General features: G+C 48.3%; 1 protein-coding gene across 1 annotated transcript in view; it reads right to left on the reverse strand.

Annotated features, from left to right (window-relative positions):
* JAG1 (jagged canonical Notch ligand 1) overlaps nt 1-19,649 on the reverse strand; it is a 36,295-nt gene extending 16,646 nt beyond the window's left edge. The window contains exons 1-5 of the mRNA XM_054467675.2: nt 19,042-19,649; nt 18,298-18,603; nt 9,626-9,677; nt 4,126-4,380; nt 2,054-2,114 (exon numbers count right to left, since the gene is read on the reverse strand). Coding sequence (XP_054323650.1) covers nt 2,054-2,114; nt 4,126-4,380; nt 9,626-9,677; nt 18,298-18,603; nt 19,042-19,122 — 755 coding nt within the window. The 5' untranslated portion in view covers nt 19,123-19,649. The remainder of the gene's footprint in view (nt 1-2,053; nt 2,115-4,125; nt 4,381-9,625; nt 9,678-18,297; nt 18,604-19,041) is intronic.
* Between the last annotated feature and the right edge of the window lie 259 nt (nt 19,650-19,908).

Raw genomic sequence — 19,908 nt, forward strand, 5'->3', positions numbered from 1 at the left:
ACCAAGTTATCCCAGTTTAATAATATATGATTAAGATTCTCATGAGAAATTGAAATGACTTTCCTCAGATGATGATTCATAATTAAGTTTGATATTATTGGCAGGCTTGCAATAAGCAAGCATGTATACCCAGGGAAAGGGACTCAGTCTACTTGGGAACAACAAAAACCAGTAAATTTTCTCATGTGGGGGTGAAAAAAAAATAACCCGTGTAATACATAATCCAAAAGACAACTTGCAGGTAACTTGCCATTCAACTATTTCTGCAGCAGGACACAACCTGAACTTCCTCAGCATGAAGGTACTGTTTTGACTTTCTTTCAAGGTAGGGAGAGAAAACTGGGCTGGGAGACTATGCAAATGATGTGTGGGAAAGTCGCACCTTAAGTAAATAAGGCCATCAGTGCATGTCTGGGCAGGGAGAGGGAGGTGGGACTTTGAAAGAGAAAGGGCTAAATTCTGGAAACAAAGCCTGTTGTTCTGGCTGGGAGGGCCCTCCCCTGTATAGCTGTATAAGTGTGTTCTGATGACAGCAGCACAAATCACAGTCGGCCTCCGCTGATATCCATCTGAGCAGGGAGCAGGCTTGGAATCACTAATAGCACTGCCATTGGGACTTTCTCCAGAACACCCTTAATTAGGAAGAGTTAAGGTAGGTGGATTCCTGCTCCACATTTGACAGCAATGCTGTTAAATACTACAGTCCATCGCCACCAATGGGAGACAGCAGGAGAAGCCCCTCAGCCTTCCAGGAAATAAACTATCTTTCTGAAGTGTAGGAAGAGACAATTCAGGACAACCAGTTCTTAATTTAGTTCCATGTTCCCCCTTGCATGGGAGGGGAACAGACGGAGTGGTGGAATCAAAAAGGTAAAGGCCACAGATAGTTCTCTTTAAAGGAGCAGCCTCAAAATTTACTAAGCAGCAAAGTCATGTGGCAAGCTTGTCAAATGCAGACTCCTGGGCCAAACCAAGGACTAGGATTCTATGGATGTGGGATGGAGCCCATGAACCTGCATTTTAACAGCTCCCTTGTTAATTCTGGAAGTTACACTTTGAGTACTGAGGTTTGTGGGCAGTGATTGCTGATGGTCCCATCAGCAGCATCGCTTGGGAGCTTGTTAGAAATGCAGAAACCTGGGCTCAGCCCAGACCTATAGAATCAGGACCTGCGTTTTAATAAGAGCCCCAAATAACATTAGTTTGGGACATACTGGTTTAGACTATGTTTCATAAGATTTCTCTTTACTCATGTCAGAGTAGCTTTGGGGGCAAAAGTGACAGGCTCAAAGGATCCATTTAGTGTTACTCCTTAAAATTTGGGAGGAGGGAGAGTAAAGCATAAGACTGCCAAAAACACCACAGACACCAACAATATTTCCCGAAATAAGCCTTTTCCAAATTGGCATAATATAAATTTCAAGAAGTTCCAAAACCCGCCATCGTGAAGTGGTCAGGGCAGGCCTCCCTTTGGCTTCTGCATTGTTCCTGGACCATAAAGGAACAGACTTCAAAGGACTGCAGCAAAAGTCTACATTCATCAGGCTCAACTGACAAGATTCCAGGGCAGCCATTAACCTCTCAGCACCAACCCAGCTCCCGCCTGCAAAGGGGCCAGGAGATTGGACTAATCCCATTCTAAAGAATGCTGGACTTTCGCCTATTGATGGGAAAAGTGGGGGAGGGGGCTGGGAGAAGAAAGCCTTGGTGGAAGAGGAGAGAGATGCAAAGAAACAAGCCCACATCCCTCCATCTAGCTCATCAGCACTGTAAGGGAAGATTATAAAAATGTGTTACCAATCTACAGAAGAGTTAATACATGAAGTCACTGGCTATGCCCAAAGAGTTTCTTTTTATTCCAAGAGAGAAGTGGTGTGTGCATTCCACCAGACAGCTGGTATAATTTAATAAGCTTCGGATGTGTCTATCTGAATTTTTTTTAAAAAAAGCTTTCTTGTTCTCCAAGGAAAAAAGAGGCAGTCACAATAAAGTCAGTTCCTCTCTTACATAAAGGAAAATTAAAAGAAATCTCACAAAAGACCAGTTTATTTACCTGCAGTCACCCGGGAGTTTGCAAGACCCATGCTTGGGACTGCAGCCTTGTCGGCAAATAGCTGTAAAAAACAGAGAAGGGCGTGTCAGCACACTGCCTGTTCCTTGCATCGCCACGGTCATGAGAACGGCCCATTGCATTAAAGTCTGCAAATTCCATGATTTTAATAGATCTCATATCAGGTTCCTTATAAGGAGAGGAAGATGGGAGGGGCCCAAATAACAAAACCAGCTTTAAACTTCAAGGCCTTGTTAGCAGATTCTGAAAACATGATATTGTTTGGGGACAAAATGCAGACAAGTTGATGAGGGAAGGGGGACCTTCATCCAGCCTCTCTAAACCACAGCTACCTGGCTCCTTGAGCAGAGCTTGGTCAGTTTCCATTCTGCCCACACCCTTTTCATTAGAAGAAAACAAGGTATAGATAATCCTTCCCCATCCCACCAGAACACATTCAGATGAGCTTCAGCCTTTAAAAAAAAAAAAAAAAACCCATACCAAATGCCTGGTTTGAAAATTCCACGGGACTAACAGAGCCAACCAGGCTGGATTCATTGGGCAGGCTAATCTGGTGGCCAGATCTGCTGAGACTTTTGTAAAGTACCCTTGCAGAGCAATTCTCTACTTCATTTAAAAAAAAAGAAAAAAGTAACTTTTAAAAATGTCAGTTTCTAAGACCAGGCACAGTGGCTCATGCCTATAATCCCAACACTTTGGGAGACTGAGGCAGAAGGATCGCTTGAGGCCAGGAGTTTGAGACCAGCCTCAACAACATAGCAAGACTATGTCTACACAAAATAAAAAAGCTGGGTGTGGTGGCATGTGCCTATAGTCCCAGCTACTTGGGAGGCTGAGGCAGGAGGATCACTTGAGCCCAGGAGTTCAAGGCTCCAGTGAGCCATGATTGTGCCATCATGGGTGACAAAGTGAGCATCTTATCTTAAAAAAAAAAAAAACACCAAACAAAAAACCCACACTAAGTGTTAGGTCGTTTAATTTTTAAAACACACTAAAATATGTTAATCAATTCCCCTTTTCATTTGAATTCCAGAAATGCCATCCTTTTTAAACTCTTGTCTCCAATTATTTAAGAAAGCAGTAGTACTACCCGGGAGACCTGTAAATTCCTTCCCCCATGCCCCACCCCCCTCTCATGGTTGAAAAACTCACTTTGAAATTGAGTCTCTCGAAACAATTTACCTAATTGTCATGTAAAATAAGCAGAGTACATTATTGCTCATGAGGGGATATTATACAGTTAACAGAATTACCTATCAAGTTGCTATGAATTGGAATCACTGAATTCTATAAAGGGACTGGGACAGTAGACAGCACAGAGACTAAAAGTGGGCTCAGTCCTACACCAGTAGGAAAGCTTGAGCTAACCACATACCTCTCCCCCTCAATGCCATGCCCCCAAAGACACCCAGTGAAAACTTGCTGCAAGGCTACCCCGAATGCAGGGGCTATCATTTCCTACAGGATTACCTGTTCAGACATCAACTGGGCTAACCTAGTCCTTCCTGTCTGGATCGATTTTGGGTCAAGTTCCTTAGAAGCAGAGTCTGAGAAGGGGATCTGGACATAGGTAGAAGGAATTGAGGGAAGCAGATGGGGTAGGGGAAAGAGCTGAGCAAGAACATGGTTTCAACTGGAGTCTGATTTCAGCCTAATCCCAGGGTAAGCTCTAGAGTGCAAATTGTACTACTGTTTTAAGGCAAAGGAAGCTGGGCTTTGTAGCCCTATGTCTGTCAATCAGACTGTGAGCTGGAGGAATGGGGCATGCACTGGTTTGGCCAAGGACAAGTCTCCTGAGAAGGAGCAGCTGTGAGCTGTTGGCAGCCAACACAGCACCTGGGGGATGGGGATGCCAGTAAAGGGGATCTGGATGGGGCACCAACAGCATCTTCTACACTCAGCATCTTCATGCTGCAGGCCCAGAATAACAGCCAAAATCCCACCCCACCTGAGATAGCCACATGCCACCTGCCTGCTGGTGGGGTGATAAATGGACACTAAAAGCAACAGGCACACAGGCACATGCCCGCACACACACACACACACACACATACCTCTGTTACATTCGGGGCCCATCCAGCCTTCCATGCAAGTTTTGTTGCCATTCTGGTCACAGGCATAGTGTCCAAAGAAGTCATCTCTGGGGCGGCAGAACTTATTGCAGCCAAAGCCATAGTAGTAGTCATCACAGGTCACGCGGATCTGATACTCAAAGTGGGCAACGCCCGTGTTCTGCTTCAGCGTCTGCCACTGCCGGCTGGGGTTGATCATGCCCGAGTGGGAAGCCTTTTCAATAATACTGTCAGGTTCTATAGACAAAGTGATGAATCGTGTTAATATTCACATTGGAGCCTTCTTCCCTGACCATTTTGGCTTTTTAAAATAAAAACATATGCACATGCTACAAAATTCTATCTGTTGTTCAAAAAGGCAAAGAAATGAAAAGTTTATGCCCCTACCCAGGGACAACCTGTTACCACTTATTTACCTTCTTTAATGGGTACACAGTATTTCATTGTCTGGAAACACCAATAAATAATTTACCTAGTCCCTGACATGTGTGCATGTGAGTCCTTTGGGCTTCTTACTATTAAACAAAGCCACAGTGAGCGTTCCTTGAACATATCTGCCTGTGTATGGTTCCCACAATGAGATACTCTAGAAATGGAAGTGCTGAATCAGAGTCCGTGCACAACCAATCGACCTCTGTCCACAGTCTCAAACTACCCAGTCTGTCCTTCCACCACCCAGGAAGCTGTGTTTCCCAATAACACTGCCCACGTTGTACATTATCAAACCTTCTAATCTATGCCTGATAGGTAAAGAGGTATCTCATTTAATTAGCACGTAATTAAGTCATGGCGAGAGCCCTTTCTGGTAGTTACAAAACCATTTATATTTGTTCCTGTGAACAGCAACAGCTTCTCTCCTCTGCCACCTTTTCTATTACATTGCCATACTGACTTGCAAGTGCTCTTTACATATGAGAGAAAGTAGCTCCCTATGGAATGTTGCTCTTGAAGAAATTTCATTATTCCAGATAAAGGTCAGCAATCATTTCTGGTTTTAGAGTTTTACGTCTTGCTCAGAAAAGCTTTTTGTCCATTTCAAGACTCTTAACTGGAAGCCAAGGAGAGGACTGAGTTACATTTTTTTTTTTTTTTTTTTTTACAATTGTTAACATGGCAACCTTTAAAGCCAGCTCTTAAATACCAACACCTTGAACTTGATGCATTCCACCTTTCTCCTCTGTCCAGAAGGCAGATGGGAGAATAATTCACCAAAGTTTAGACACAGGTAAATTGAGGGGAGGGTTTCTTTTTTCCTTTTCTTTTTTTGAGCCAAGTCATGCTCCTGAAAAAAAAAAAATGCTTACTGAGGAAAATAAACACCTCGAGTTCAAGCAGCTCTCAGGAGTATGTAGTCCCTGCCCTGAGGCCACTTATCATCTAGTTTGAGAAGAGACAGGTACAAAAATAGCTCAAACATCAGGTGCCAGCAGTTCAGGGGAGGGATCTGAAAAGGGAGCAAGGCACTAAGTCAGCACCCCAACCTGGTTTTGTGTTTGTTTTCTTAAACCTGCCAGCATCAACTCTTCATCACCTTGTCAAATTCAAGGCTATCTTGGACAGACAGTTAGGACCGACTTGCAATGTCTTTGTGATTCTTACCCACCCACCCACGTGGCTGTTTTTCTAGGCATCGGGCCCATGCTCTTTTACAAAGTGATGCAAGCCCTGTAGGTGACCGGGAGAGAAGGGACTCCTGGGTGGCTTCATCCACACACCACTTCCAACAGGGCCCCAGCGTTCACCCTCTGGGGCTCTCAGACTGCTGCGTGGGCAAGACAAGCCTTGAACAAGCTCACATACCTGCAGCCTGACACCCCGGCACGCACTGAACCACTTGCAGGTAACACTTCACTCATTTTTGCAAATAAACAGAGGCCAAGGAATGACAAAAATGTCTCTCCATTAACTATGTTTGCTCTGCTGGTTCAGTTAAAAAGCATGGTAGGCTACTACCCATGTGCTTACAAGATCTTCATAAAAGGGATCGGTTAAACACACTAGCCATGGCTCAAAGGCATCCAGCTTCTGAGGCTGGTATCAACAACAAACAGTTCAGACAAGAGTCCAGGGCAATCCTAGGGGTGCAGGACTGATATGTACTTTTCAGTCACGCGGTAAGCTTTCCACTTATTTCCGGGAAGTGTCATGCAGAGGTTCACTTCAGAATCCTCAGTGGAGCTATGGAGATGCATACATAATTTCACACCTGCTCAGGGAGGGGGTCGAGTGTGTCTGGGTTCAAATACGCCTGCTGCCTGCTTCCTGATCACGCTTCCCTTCAGCTTGGGGCAGTGGAAAGGTATCTGTGGCAGTTCGCTTGGCAGTCCAGCCTTATGATTGAAAAAGGATGTCACCACGCCTCCCTGCAATCCCCAGTGCCGTGAAGATGAATCACGAAGAACACGTGACCACCTCGCAGGCCAAGAAGGTGGTGATGAAGGGCGAGTCTGAGCATAACCTGGGACCACACCAACCCAAAAACCTGGAAGGGGGCCTCAGCCGAGAAAGCTAAACTACAGGGAAAACCTGGTCTGAAGTGTGCCTATTTATGCTTACATGTCTATTATGCATTACAGTAAACTGAAACCATTTGCTCTAGGGGAGGAAGAAATTTGGAACTCTATATACCACAGTCCCAAAATGTAATAAAAGACTTCGGAGGACCGATGACAGAAGGACCAGCCTTAAATACTTTCAAATACATAAACAGCACCTAGGCTATATTTGGGCCCAAGTCTGCCTGTGAGGGCTCACAGCAGAGCTGATAGAAGGAATTCTCTGCCCTAAAACTCAGGGCTCTGCCTTTGATTTACATCTGAAGCCAGAATGTTTACAACTCGCTTGGGTCTCACAGGGCAGCCAACTCCATTTGGGCTTCTGAACATCCTTAGCTTCTGCCCTGTGGAGTGCGGTCCAGAGGGAGTGGCTGAGGGTGAAGAAAGGAACAAAACACTCCAGGTAGCATAAACAGCATGTGCAAAGGTCCTGAGGCCAGAGAGCATGCGATGTAGTTGAGGATAGAAAGGCAACTGCTAGGGTATGGCCAGGCTACAGATACGATGGACAACACGGTGTGTAAGACAAGGCTGGCAGGGAGACAAAGCTAGGCTGCACAGAGTCTTGTGGGCCACATGAACATCTGTCCCAAGAGCAACAGAAGGCCACCAAGTGGTTGGTTTTTCATAATAAGGGTGACAAGCAAATGTTATGGCTCTGAAAAGACCAGGATGGCAGAAGAATGGGAGAAAGCACTAGAGGTGAGTCAGAGCAGATAACGGTGGACCAGACGGAGGCTACTCTAAGTTCAGTCATGAGCAGATGGTGACTTGGACCAGGGCAGTGGCAGAAGGCAGGCGGAATCAAGTGAAGAGCTGGAGAGATTTTTCAGAACTTGGAGGTGGACTAGGTATGGATGCTAACAGAGAGGGGGTACACAGATCGCCTTCTATATTTCTGGCTTATGGCAATGAGTGTTCAAATATCGGTGCCAGACACCCAGAAGGGGCCCTGGGGAAGGGACTGCTTTTGGCAAGAGAAGATCCTGAGTTTGGTTTTGACTGTGCTGAATTCAAGATTCCTTGGAAGCATCATAAAAGAGGCCAAATAGGCAAGTGGAGAAACCATTTCCACCAAACCCATCTCCCTCTTCAGGGTTCACCAAGTGAGTTTTGATAACCTGCAATGGGCACCCTTGAGGTTTAAAAGAACGTTATTCCTAACCCAATCTTTCTTGTCCTCTTCCAGGGATTTGGTTACCCCCCCCCCAGGAGATGAAACATCCTAGAACCCCAAAATCGGGCTACCTGGAAATGCAGACAACTGTGGGTAGCTCTGGACAAGCCCTGGGTTCCCAGGGGACATAACTCCCTGACCTGCGAGGTGACAGGAGGCCCAGGAAAGGTTCTGCGAATGCTGCAGTGTGGCGGGGAGGTCTCTCACATGTCCCTAACAAGTATACTGACCCGGCTCTTATCACAGGCCAGGATCAACCTCAAGCTGTTCACTCTACCGGGTGGATTGTTTTAATAGCTAAAAGGGAGGGGAAAGAACACCATGCCGACACCATACTATTACAGAAGAGCCTATGTCTCTCCCCTCCTCAACCCCTTCTGCCTAACGCTTAGTTACCATTGTAAGCAGGTCACAGTGACATAATGTTCACAGTCCTCAACGTTTGTGGCAGGGAGGGGAGAACAAACAGGTGCCTATGACCCTGACTGGCATCAGCCATAGCCAAGGCTGACAAAGCTTCTCTGCCATCCCCACACGCACCCCCCACGGCATTACGGGGTAGCCCTCTGGGGAGGAAGACTCGAACCTTGGACTTTCATGAGCTCCCCTCCAGGGAGGATGACATCCAAAAAGCTGGACTTAAGATTCCCAAGCTAGAAGAGTGACCCAAATGGCCTGGGACTCTCTGGCATATCGGGGCTCAGCAATGATACTGTGGCTCCAAGTGGCCCAATAAGCCAGCCACAGGTGGAAGCTGCCCACGTAGCAGGCACTGAGCCCTCACTGCACCCACGGTGGGCATTCACCATTTTCTGTCAGCAAAAAAGCAAGGCAAGGAAAGAGGAAAAGATGTTATTCACAGTGAAAGCAAACAAAAAAAAAATGGTAAGATAGAAAAGCAAAAAGTACAAGGCATTCAGAGAACAGAGAGCCAAGACAAGAAGCTGGATCCACTCTTCCTCATGCACAGACCAAGAGATTTCAGTGCGCATCAAGTTTTCCAGCGACCGCAACCCAAACGCTGCTGGCAAAAAGGGAACTTGAAGTTTCGGCTCGTGAGCGAAAACATTGTGAAGTTACAATTAAAGAGCAAGACTACTTTGTAAGCCAGACTATGTCATTTCAATCACATCCTCCATGGCTTATCCACCAAAACCAACCCCTCACAGTCCTGAAAGGCAACCTGCACTGAAAACAGAGCCATCTTTCAGAAAGGGACAAGGCAGGTAATGGCTGTGAAGCTCTGGAATTCCGCTTCAATGAAAGGTTTGTGGAGCAGTGTGGGAAACCCAGACAGGCTAGAAGCTCACCTGCCCACCAAGTGAAATTCAAGGTCGGTCTCTAGAGCCCGGCACCACCTTTATGGCTTTATCTTTCTGATGAGAGACTAAACACTCACTTAAAGTTTAAATGGACTTTTAAAAAGTCACTACTTTGATCCTTTAGCAGACTACAAGGTTTTAAAGTTGTAAAACCATTAAGATCTCTATCCCGAAGATAATCTAGGTTTCATAATCAGGGAATGAGTTAACTGGGAGTCTGTTCTGGCCACTTAATATTCCAAGCAAAAATTCTAGAAAAGTTAAGGAATACATTCCACTGAAGTTTCACCCTGGGGTACAGGGGAGAACAGAAGGCAAGGGGTGGCAGAAATCGTAAGTACTAAGGAGACAGATCCAGCTCCAACTGGTTGGCCAAGCCCCACACTTCCACGTGTGTTTAGAGAAAAGTCCACAGAAGCGATACTTACGAACGGTGTCATTACTGGAATCCCATGCCTCCACAAGCAACGTATAGGACCTCTGCAAGACAAACAAACAATTTAGCAATTCAGAAACAGGGTCGACTCTCCAAAATCTCGCACATTCTTGGCCTCCCAGAATACCCCACCAAACAAAACCATAATGCCAAAATAAAAATTCTGTTCGTTGTTGCATTGAGTTCCTGGATGTTTAAATCCAAACCAACTCCCCTTCCTTTGTCAGTACTCTTCCCAGGTTGACAAATGACTCCTTTCACCTGGCAGGGACGCACTGGGGTCAACATGCATGCAGGCAGCTCAAAGCTGAGATCAGGAAATGCCACCTCACTATATGATATGAGAGTATTTAGCATATAGTTTCCCAAAACTTTCCAGACCCCGACCCTAGTGCATGAGGAAACACACACACACACACAAAGAATTTATTCTAAGCTAACCTCACCAGGTATTTGTACCGAGGGGGTATTGCTAAGGTTACACTTTGGGCCCTGGTGAGGCAGTCTCTAGGGAGGCCCCCTTTTCCTTTTTAGAACCCCTTTGAAAGCTCTGTCTGTGTGAGACCATCCTGGCTCCCACAAGTATCGGGTAACTCTAGGAAACAGGAGGGGGTAGAGGCAAAGCGACTCTGCAAGACAAAGAAGTCAACCTCACTTGGGCGGTGGAGTTGGGGGCAGATCCCAGGGAAGAAAGTACAAAGGGAGAAACAACCACACACCCATGGTTATATTTATTGATGAACTTATCTGTTAATAAGATCTAACATTCCAAGAATAATCAGTCTACTAACTAAACAAATTCCCTGGATACTGGCAAGAAGCCAGCTGTTAAACTGAAGGCACCTTTTATCTTCCAAGCTTATCTCAGAATTCCACCTCCCCACCCCCAGCCAAACCTAAGCTATTAGCAAATTCCCTCCTTTTCTAAAATTTTCCTTCATAATTTACAGTAAGGTCAGTCTCACAAAACACCAGCATTTAAATGAAGCTTCTGCTATCTTGGCGCTGAAGAAATGTACTCAAGGCAGGTGGGGTAGACAAGGAACATGAACTGGGTTATGAATCCCTGCTTCGCTGTGTCAGAAACCAAGCCATAGGAAATAGAAGCGTGTATAGATTAAATAATACCGTGCTGTGCCACCAGAAGCACACTGCTGCCAAGAGAAGAGAAAGCACCTATAAGATAAAGGAAAAAGAGAAAAAGGGAGGGTAAAAGGGAGTTTCATTCATAACTCAAGGCCAGCTTAGTGCTCTCACAGTGACACAGCAGGTCATCTCTGAATATAAAAATATCTTGTGATAGACCCTGCCTTGGAATTCAGCCGAAATATGTTTCATACTCAAAGCAGAGTAGGATTCCATTTCGTTCACTGATAACTGTGGGAAAATGCTCAGAAAAGCAAGCAAAACCGGGCAAGCCGGGGCACATACCCAGCCCTCTCCTGTTAGTGGCCACAGGTCCAAATTCATTGCTGTTGTTACTATTTTATTAGCGAAAGTTATACCTTATTTACTGCCTCTTTAAGTTTCTTAGGACTTCCTGCAAATTACAGGACTCTTCCCTAAGAGCAGCAAGAAATTATATTTCTCTACCGATTTGAGTAAGAGCACAGTCAAAATGAGGCCAGATGTGTGGCTGATTCTGTATAATTAAGCCCTTCATTTGCTGGTCACATTGAGGCCCACGTCCTCCACTTCAACAATATTGTTGTAATTAATCCTCTGATTAAATGCATTGATACCAGGAGTTTTGACAGACTTGCACAAGCGCTAAACACATAATACCCACAAACCCCACTACAAGGGAAGGCGCCGGGACTAAGCTGGCATGGCAGTACTAACTCGGTTTAATACTCAAAGAGGAAAGCATCCTTAGGTCTTGCACAAGAACTTGGAAGACCAAGCAGTCTACCAGGCTCATCCTCGCCAGAACTGGGAAAACCTCAGAAGTTGCTGACCAACAACACCCCACCTGGAGAGAAAAGAATTGCACACAGCCCTACGTGCCTGGCTCTGTGATTTTCCATGAACTGCCCTTCTTTCTCAGAGGCAGAGACAGGGTGAGGGCAGGGAGCTACAGTGACAGCAACAAAGCCTGGACTTTTTTTCCTGTTTGTTTCAGGGAGGGGATTAGGGTCTCCTGGGGCAGGAGGATTCCTCCTGCCCAGCCCTACAGAGAAAAAGGATTCCCTCCAAGGCTCCTATTAGGAGGCACTCAACCTCCCACTCCATCCCCACACTATAGATCAGCAATCAAGATAATTTAACAATGATTATTAGTTGCTAGAGAACTTTAATTTTTCCCAGGCCCACGCTTGACCTCTGTACATCCCTGGACATACACCCAGGCACTGAGATCCCAGATCACGCACCCTGCATCAAAGCAGGGACCAGGCCACAGAGCAGCAAATCCACTATGCCGAAGTCACATACAAGCAGCCACTGCAACTCTGACCCCCAGTAGAGGCTGAGTCCTCCATCCCAGGAGGGCTTGGAAAGGCAAGTGTTCAAACTTAAGTTTATACAGCAAAACAACAACAACAAAAGCAAATACCTGGGTTTTTCTTGGTTTCAGACTACAGAACTAAGACTCTGCCAAAGAGTCACCTGGCTTTCATCTTTTTTCCTTATGTTTTCCGGAACAATACTGTGGAGGCCACACAGGAGGGAGGGGTAGCAAACAGATCTTCAGTCTGGATTTGCAAAGTGAGTCACTTCAGCCCCTTCCCAGCTCCAAGCCCAAGGAAATCTGGAAACCTGGCAGCTGGTTCCCATTCTGGTGTGGCATCAAAGAGGAATGGTCAGCCTTCGGAATTGCTTTTTGGAAGATTTCTGTGGAATTCTACCTAGAGGAGAGTCCTGGCATCAAAGCCCCAAGGCATCCAAGGGCCACCAGGCTCCCCACAAGGCTGGGGCCCCTGCGCCTCCTCCCGCCCTCCACACTTAGGCTGCTGTGCCAAGGTTGTGTTCTCTGCCCTGTCCCACTCCACGGCGGTTACCTTGGCACTGGGCAGAGCGGTAAGCACTTAATTGCCACATTAAGAAGGGGGGATGTAAGAAACAAAGGTAATTGTGTTGGCAGCCGGGAGCTTCCTTTTCCTGGCAACAGTGACAGCCAAACCAAGCCCTGAGAAGCGGCTGCCTCCCCTCCTGCCAAGCTGATGGACACAAATAAACCGCCATCCAAACGGCACGCGTGCGGCGTCCAAAACCCCAGGCTGCTGCGACAGGCAGGCCCGCCGGCGGCACGCACATCCTGGGAATGCCCGATGTGCCAACGCGGCCATTGTGCACAGTCAGTCGGCTCCCGGGGTTCGTCAGGGGCCCTGAGCTCTGCTGACTCAACTGTTGCTTCCTGTCGCTTGTCCTGTATTAGCATTATTTTTGGAGAGGCCCCATTATTCTCCATAATCCTCATTTCAGTCAATTCGGCCAACTCTATTGTCCTGCCTGTGTCTGGGTGGCCAGAGTATAAAATATTCCAGTCACAAAACATATTAAGCAGAAAAGGTTGCAGGGAGTCCATGTGTGGCATACGCACACGTACTCATGCACACGATGCCAGTGGGTTTTGGGAAAGTGAGATAAGAAAGGACAACTATGCTATAGCATCTAGGCTAAGACTTCAGGCACAGAAAGCAATCAAGTCTGTAGGGCTTGACATGTCAATAGAGTCCGATCTGGTTACAAAGGGTGATTTTCTCATCAAAGCCCACCTCAAAGGCTCACCAAGGGGCCCCAAAGCTCATATCCAGATTTGTGACTCTCAATGAGACATCCCCACCCCCTTTCCCATCATTACCCTTACCTGTTTGAAAAGCATCCCACTGATAATTAAATGCACCAGTTACAAAAGGGTGGCGAGGTTAATAGATAGAATACCAAGAAGCCAGCCAAGCACAACGGTCTGGTTCACACAGAGCAAGCCTGAACAAGAAGCCTTTCTATTTATTTACCAAAAGTGCATAAAAACTGGGTTGAGCTGGTAGAGGACTCTGCATGTTTGACTATTTATGTACTCCTTTAACTACTGGGAGCCACCTTGCGGAATTTCTTCCCAGCACATGCACTGCACCAATGGTAGATGTCACTGGCACCATAAAAAAAAAAAAGTCACAGGGCTGCTGTGGTCCATGCGGTAATCAGAAATCAGCAAAGAAGTCACAACACAGCCACCCAGTGCCATGCACCAAAGTAAAGATGGGATTTCTCTGAACCCAGGACCCTCCTCCATTTCCACCACCATTCTAGAATCACCACTTTCCATTCATCCCAATGTATCTTCCAACAGTTGGAAGAAAAGATTAAGTTTTGAGAGAGAGAGATATATATATATATATATATTTAAAAGCTGAAGCCAAGAGTCACTTCTCTCAGCAGCCTAGATCCTAGGCTTGAAGGATAAGGGTAGGTGGAAAAGCAACATGCCTTCCAGAAGTTTACCATGGAAGAATTTGCAGGAATATTTGCATTTATGGATTACAACGCTAATTGTATGCACATCCAGAGATCATGCATTCTTACATTGTCACTAACCTTAGAAGCCGGACATTGGGACCAACTTCTGGCCCTTCTACAATGGGGCCAGTGGGTGATATGATTCCAGCCAAGGCCTCTGTTCACATTCCTGTTTTCAGATCAGAACTGTGAAGGCTCCTTGTTACCTTAACACTGTTTTTAAGTAACTTTTTTCCCCATGCTAAACTTCCCACATGTCTTCTATCTAAAAGGTCCCCGAAGGCACCACTATTTGGTGTGAAGATTTTGAGCAGCATTTAGATTGCTGAAGTTGCTGCTGACTCTCCTTTTTACCCACTGAACTCCCCCAAGAGCCTCCAAGCCAAAAGTTTCACCGTTTTCTAAAAACGTCTTAAGTCCCTGTAGAATTATGGGTGTGGAACTGGTGGGTTGCAAATTCCTATAAGTACTGGAGGTTTGAATAAGTTGCTAAGAAACAAGACAATAAGGAGAAAGAAAACACAGAAGGTTACACCTGCAAGAGAAAAAAAAAAATATTAGAAACCAAGTACCTGGAATAAAGATTCCATTTTTGGAGCAGCTATTCTGCAGATACTTAGCACAGCTCTTTCAAAGCAAGCACAGCTTCACTTTCCCCCAAGCCCAGTATTGCAACACAGACACATCACTTCATCCCTTTGGTTTGAGGTAGACTTCTTAGGGCAAAAGGCGTTTTCTCCACATGCAGAAAGTCCCTTGCTCTGAGCACATACATACACACGTGCTCCTTCTTTGTATACATGCTGATCACATGGGCGGGATGCAAATCCTGGCTGCAGAAAGGAGGCGGGTCAAATCAGAACCCCATCCTTGAGCCCTCCATGTGCCCACACCATATCTACAGAAGCTCAGGGACTGGAAAAGACAGCAAAAGGCATAAAAGTAAGGGCCTGTCAATTACATTCTGTGATTAGCATCATGGAAATTGGTCATTTGGGCCTGAAGTATGAAGGGGGCCAAAGCTGGCATCCTTCACACAGAAGAATCATGTTTCACTAGATTTTCCAAAAAAAAAAAAAAAAAAAATTAAGTTGATCTCAGCAAGTCTTTTAATAGGATCGATGGAATTTAAATACGAGGCTAATAAGCCAGATACCCCAATTGCTTCCCCTAATGTTTCTCTAGATTCATTTCACTCTGGGGCCACCGATGCAGCAATACAGCTAACTGGGGTTCTGAAGTTCCCAAAAAGGTTTTGGAGATGAGTAGTGGTAATTACACTAATGCATTTTTAATAAGCAGGCACTACTGGGATTTAGCACTAATTTTGGGAGGTACAAATTAACCGTTTCAGTGATTTATAAGTGGTAATTCCTAAATTATTTCCTGTTAAGCCCAATTACTTCCCACAATAATGTTCTTATCACTTGGTCCCCCAATTTGAGAATCATTAATCCAGATAGTTGCTGCAAGTTAAGCCCCTTGGAGGAGCAACAGTATGAGAATTAGAAGCCAGTGGTGAAAAACTACCCCAAGACCAGAGCCGGGGCAGTGGACACCACGTGGGACATACTCAGATATGATATATGGCAGGAAGGGCCACCTCTACAAAGCCTTTTACATGCACACCAGAACGTGGACTGTATTTCATATCTGACCAAATCATTTCCTCCTCATCCTCTCTAGAACATGAACAGTTGCTTGGATAGGGGTCATAATTCCAAACAAAAGGCATGAACTACATGACCTTCTACACTGACCTACCCCTGCACCCTTTGCTGACACCCAGCGTCAGCAAATTTGGGAGGACTCATGCAAATGGTAATTGTGCCTGCTAGGGGTTGAGAGCCCAAGGTGGTTTGGAGTTTTGTTTTGTTTATAACCATATATCCTTTTCTTGCTATCTCATGAATTCTGTACTAAGTTCACTTATCTCCTATTCAAGGAAATCAGTTTTAAAAGACATAGTTAATTGCCAAACTAAATGAAGCTGTGCTCTCTAGTTAAATACTTGTTCAGCTACTTAAGAGTATTTCAGTTACGTTTATACCCAGCCTGGAATCATTCTTGAAAGTTACGGACTGTGTCGTTTCTCCAACCACATACAGAAAAACAAATACACCTAAACTCCAGTTTCTCAAGAGAAGTAAATCTTATGTTTCACAGCAGCCCTTTTTGGGGCATCAGGGTGGAGACTTGTTTATGAGTGATACATGCGTTTGTCCCAACTTCAAAAGAACCACATTCTCAGTGTTGCCCCATCGGTCTTCCCCGATTCGAGAAAAGCCGAGAGTCTATTTCATGGTTGGTGACCCGTGGGGCCTGAAACCACAGAAGAGCACCAGCAAATGCAAATCAATCGCCTCTCCTGCCCTCCCACACTATTTCCGCTCCTTTTCCATTGAGGACTCTCTGACCAAGTGTCAAAAGCGGACAGACGCACTTTTCTAGGTCACTTTTCCTTGGCCAGCCTAGGGAGCAAGCCTCCTTGTTTTCATGCTAGCCATCCCTCTGACCCTACTCTCCAAAATGAGCCTCAGCCAGGCTGCTGCTTTTCCACATCACTAATAAGATTCCTTTTATGGTCTTGTGAAAAGCGAGGGGCTCCAGACAGATCCTCCGGCAGGAGGGTGGAACCACCTGCAGGCCCCTTCCCCCTAAACTCCAAACACACGTTCAAGGGCAGTTTGAGTATTCACAGTCAGCTTGGGCCAGCCAGATTTAAACGTAGCCAGGCTCTTTAGCTTAAAGTTCTCCCTAATAGGGGATTAACAAACAAGATAAATACTCTTGGTAAAAATGAAATCCCACAACAGAAGCAGCCCTTGGACCTCAAGAGAGCTTCACAGACAGTGTTGGTTTTAATTTTTCTTTTTATAAACCCCTTTTCATGGCAGTTTTTGATAACTGTCTTATCTCACCCACAGCAGAGGGCACTTTATAATGCCAACTCCTGTAATCGTGGATTTTAAGAGCCACCCCAAGCTTCATACACAGACACAGCCAGATACTCTCCCCTCTCGTCTCCTCCCAGAATCACAGCCTAAGCCGGCGGACAGGAGGCAGCAGAGTGCACCCCATTAGAGCACGTGGTGGAAAGCAATGCTCTGGGGCACCGAACTCCCCCTCTCACCACCCACCCTCCCAGCACAGGCTAGGCCAAGCCCCAGTCTTGGCAATGAGTCATGCCTCCTGGACAGCGGGAGCCAGGCAGAGGGCACACCCCCAACATTTCCCTTTCCTCCCCTTCTGCAATCGCACCCATCTTCCTTCCACCCATTTTGGGATGTTGCAAGGGCCTCGCTGCACGATCTGCCAGCTGGGCCCAGGCCTCAAGCTCCTTTGGGGGCGGAATGGGGCGGGGGGATGAGGGTCTATCACTTGCACCCGCAGGCACTACCTCCAGAAGACCACCCCTTCCAAGCCTTGGCACGGCCCCCGAAGGCTTGCGGGGGCCGTGCACCCGCCCTTCCCGGGGAAGTCTGCAAACACAGCTGTTCCAGAGCCCGGGAACCGCTGGAAGTGAGGCCACAAGAGCTACACCACTCGGGGGCGGGGGCAGGAAGGGGCCGGCAGCGGGCGGGGGTTCCCGGGTCTACAGCTCCTGTGAGGGCCCCAAGAACCTCCTCCTGCGGCGGCCGCCCCCGGCCCTTGAGCCGAGCCTGGAGAGCGCCCCCGCACACACTAAAATCTCCCGGGGAGCAGCGGGAAACGGACTTCCCCACACCCTCCAGGAAGGACACACCCGCCCTCCCGGCCGTTCACGGAAAGGGGAGGTTGCCAATTTGGACGGCGTTCGCAGGCCAGAACTGCGCCGAGTTGCCTTCCACGGCGCACCAGGTTTAATTAGTTAAGTAAAGAGATCAGCTACAACGATCTCTTGGCTTGGGGCCGGGAGGGTTACTCTGGCAACTTCAAGGTGCAAATTTACACCGGCCTTCCTAGGAGCCTGGTCCCATAACCCCTCTGGGATCCCCACTTTTGTGCACTAAGCAAACAGCAGCAGGAATGGGACCCACCTCGACTACCCCAGCCGAGATCTAACTATAGTGTCCCGGCTCCCTCACCCGCCACCCCTAGAGATTTCCCCAGTTAGCGCCGAGTTTCAAGCCAAAGCCCTTTAAATCCCTCTCGCAAGGGATGGCAGGGCTTGGCTAGGCACGGGTATGAGTCTCCGCCCGGCCTCCTTCCCGAGTGGTCACTCACCGGCCAGGCGAAACTGAAAGGCAGCACGATGCGGTTGCGGTCGTTGCCGCGGCTGGCCTTGAGGTTGAAGGTGTTGCCCCCGATGACAGGCGTGGACCCTGAGCCGAAGCTGCAGGGCCCCCCGGCCGTGACGCGGGACTGATACTCCTTGAGGCACACTTTGAAGTATGTGTCACACTCGTCGCGGGTGCACTTGCGGTCTCCCGGGTTCCGGGCGCCGCCGCAGCAGTTCCCGTTCTGCAGCTCCCCGTTCACGTTCTGCATGGACAGGATCTCCAACTCGAACTGACCCGAGGCCCCACACACCTGCCGGCGAGGGAAGGAGGAAGGTCAGTGCGGGAGAAAGCTGTTTTCTTCGAGTATAGAGGTGGCGACTCCCTCCCACTCCCCTCCCCGACCAGCCCTCCTCGCCGAGTGAAAATAATTTTGCAAAACTACGTTCAAGGACTCAACATGATTCCGGGGCAAAAAAAAAAGGCACGAGTGCGGAAGAAATCCGACGACTTCCCGGGGGGCAAGAGCGGAGGGAACGCGCCCCTGCCCGGCCTGGAGGGGTCACCCTCAGGAGGCCGGGGCTCCCGTGGGGGAGTTGACGCGCTCAACCCAGGTGCAGCCGCTCGGGCGCAGGGGCGAAGAGTCGGGCGCTCTAGGGCTGCCGAGCCTGCTCGCGGGGCTCAACCGCCCAGGGCGCCGCGAGGGGAGGGAGACGACGGCTGGGAGGGAGGCCCGGAGAAGGGCTCCTACCTTGGCTCGCAGGGCACAGAGCAGGGCGAGCAGGAGGCTTAGGGGGCGCCCGGGCCGGCCGCGCGTCCGTGGGGAACGCATCGCTGCGCCGTGCGCCGCGGGCACTCGGGACGCCGCCGCTGCTGTTCTCGCTGGTGCTGCCGCCGGTGCTGCCGTCGCCGCTGCCCCTGCGGCCGCCGCGTCCCGGCTCTAATATACTCCGCCGATTGGAGCATGCACGACTGGAAAACAACACCACTTTTCAAAAGCCCTTTCAAGAGCGGCCCGTTCCAGAAGGCAAAGAGCCCGGCCTCCTTTTATTATTCTGATCGCTTCTTTGAGACGCTCCCCCTCCTCTTCCACCTCCCGGCTTTCTTTCCTTCTCTCGCGCTCCCCTTCTTTTATTATTATGATTATGCGCAGCCTTTTATTCCCTTTCAGATCAGCTGCATGGAAAAAGGGGGGAGGGAGGGGAGAAAAAAAAAACCCAGCCTAGCTCGCGGGCCGGCCGCAGGTAACACAATGACGCGTGCCCGCCCGGCTCTCGGAGAGGGACCCGGAGAGCCCGTCTGGCAGCAGCGGCCGGGGCTGGCCACCTCTACCCAGCACGCCGGGCAGGGCGCATGCGCGCTTATTAATATTCATGAGAGGGCGTGCTCACCCAGGGCACGCCCCTCCCCTTCACGTTGCTGGGGAGGGGGTAGTGCGGGGAAGAACTTGGAAGGGGTTGGGGGCTGCGGGATGCTCAGGGAGGCGTAGGAGTACCGGGGCCCCACACCAACCCCCGCCCTCGGGAGCTTCGGGCCAGGAGGGAAGGGAGAGTGCGGGGAGGTACCTGGAAGGGATCGTTGCTCAGGGAAGCCTGGAGGCCCCCAGCGGGGACCGCCC

Source organism: Pongo pygmaeus, chromosome 21, assembly GCF_028885625.2.
Source record: "Pongo pygmaeus isolate AG05252 chromosome 21, NHGRI_mPonPyg2-v2.0_pri, whole genome shotgun sequence".
NCBI lineage: Eukaryota > Metazoa > Chordata > Mammalia > Primates > Hominidae > Pongo > Pongo pygmaeus.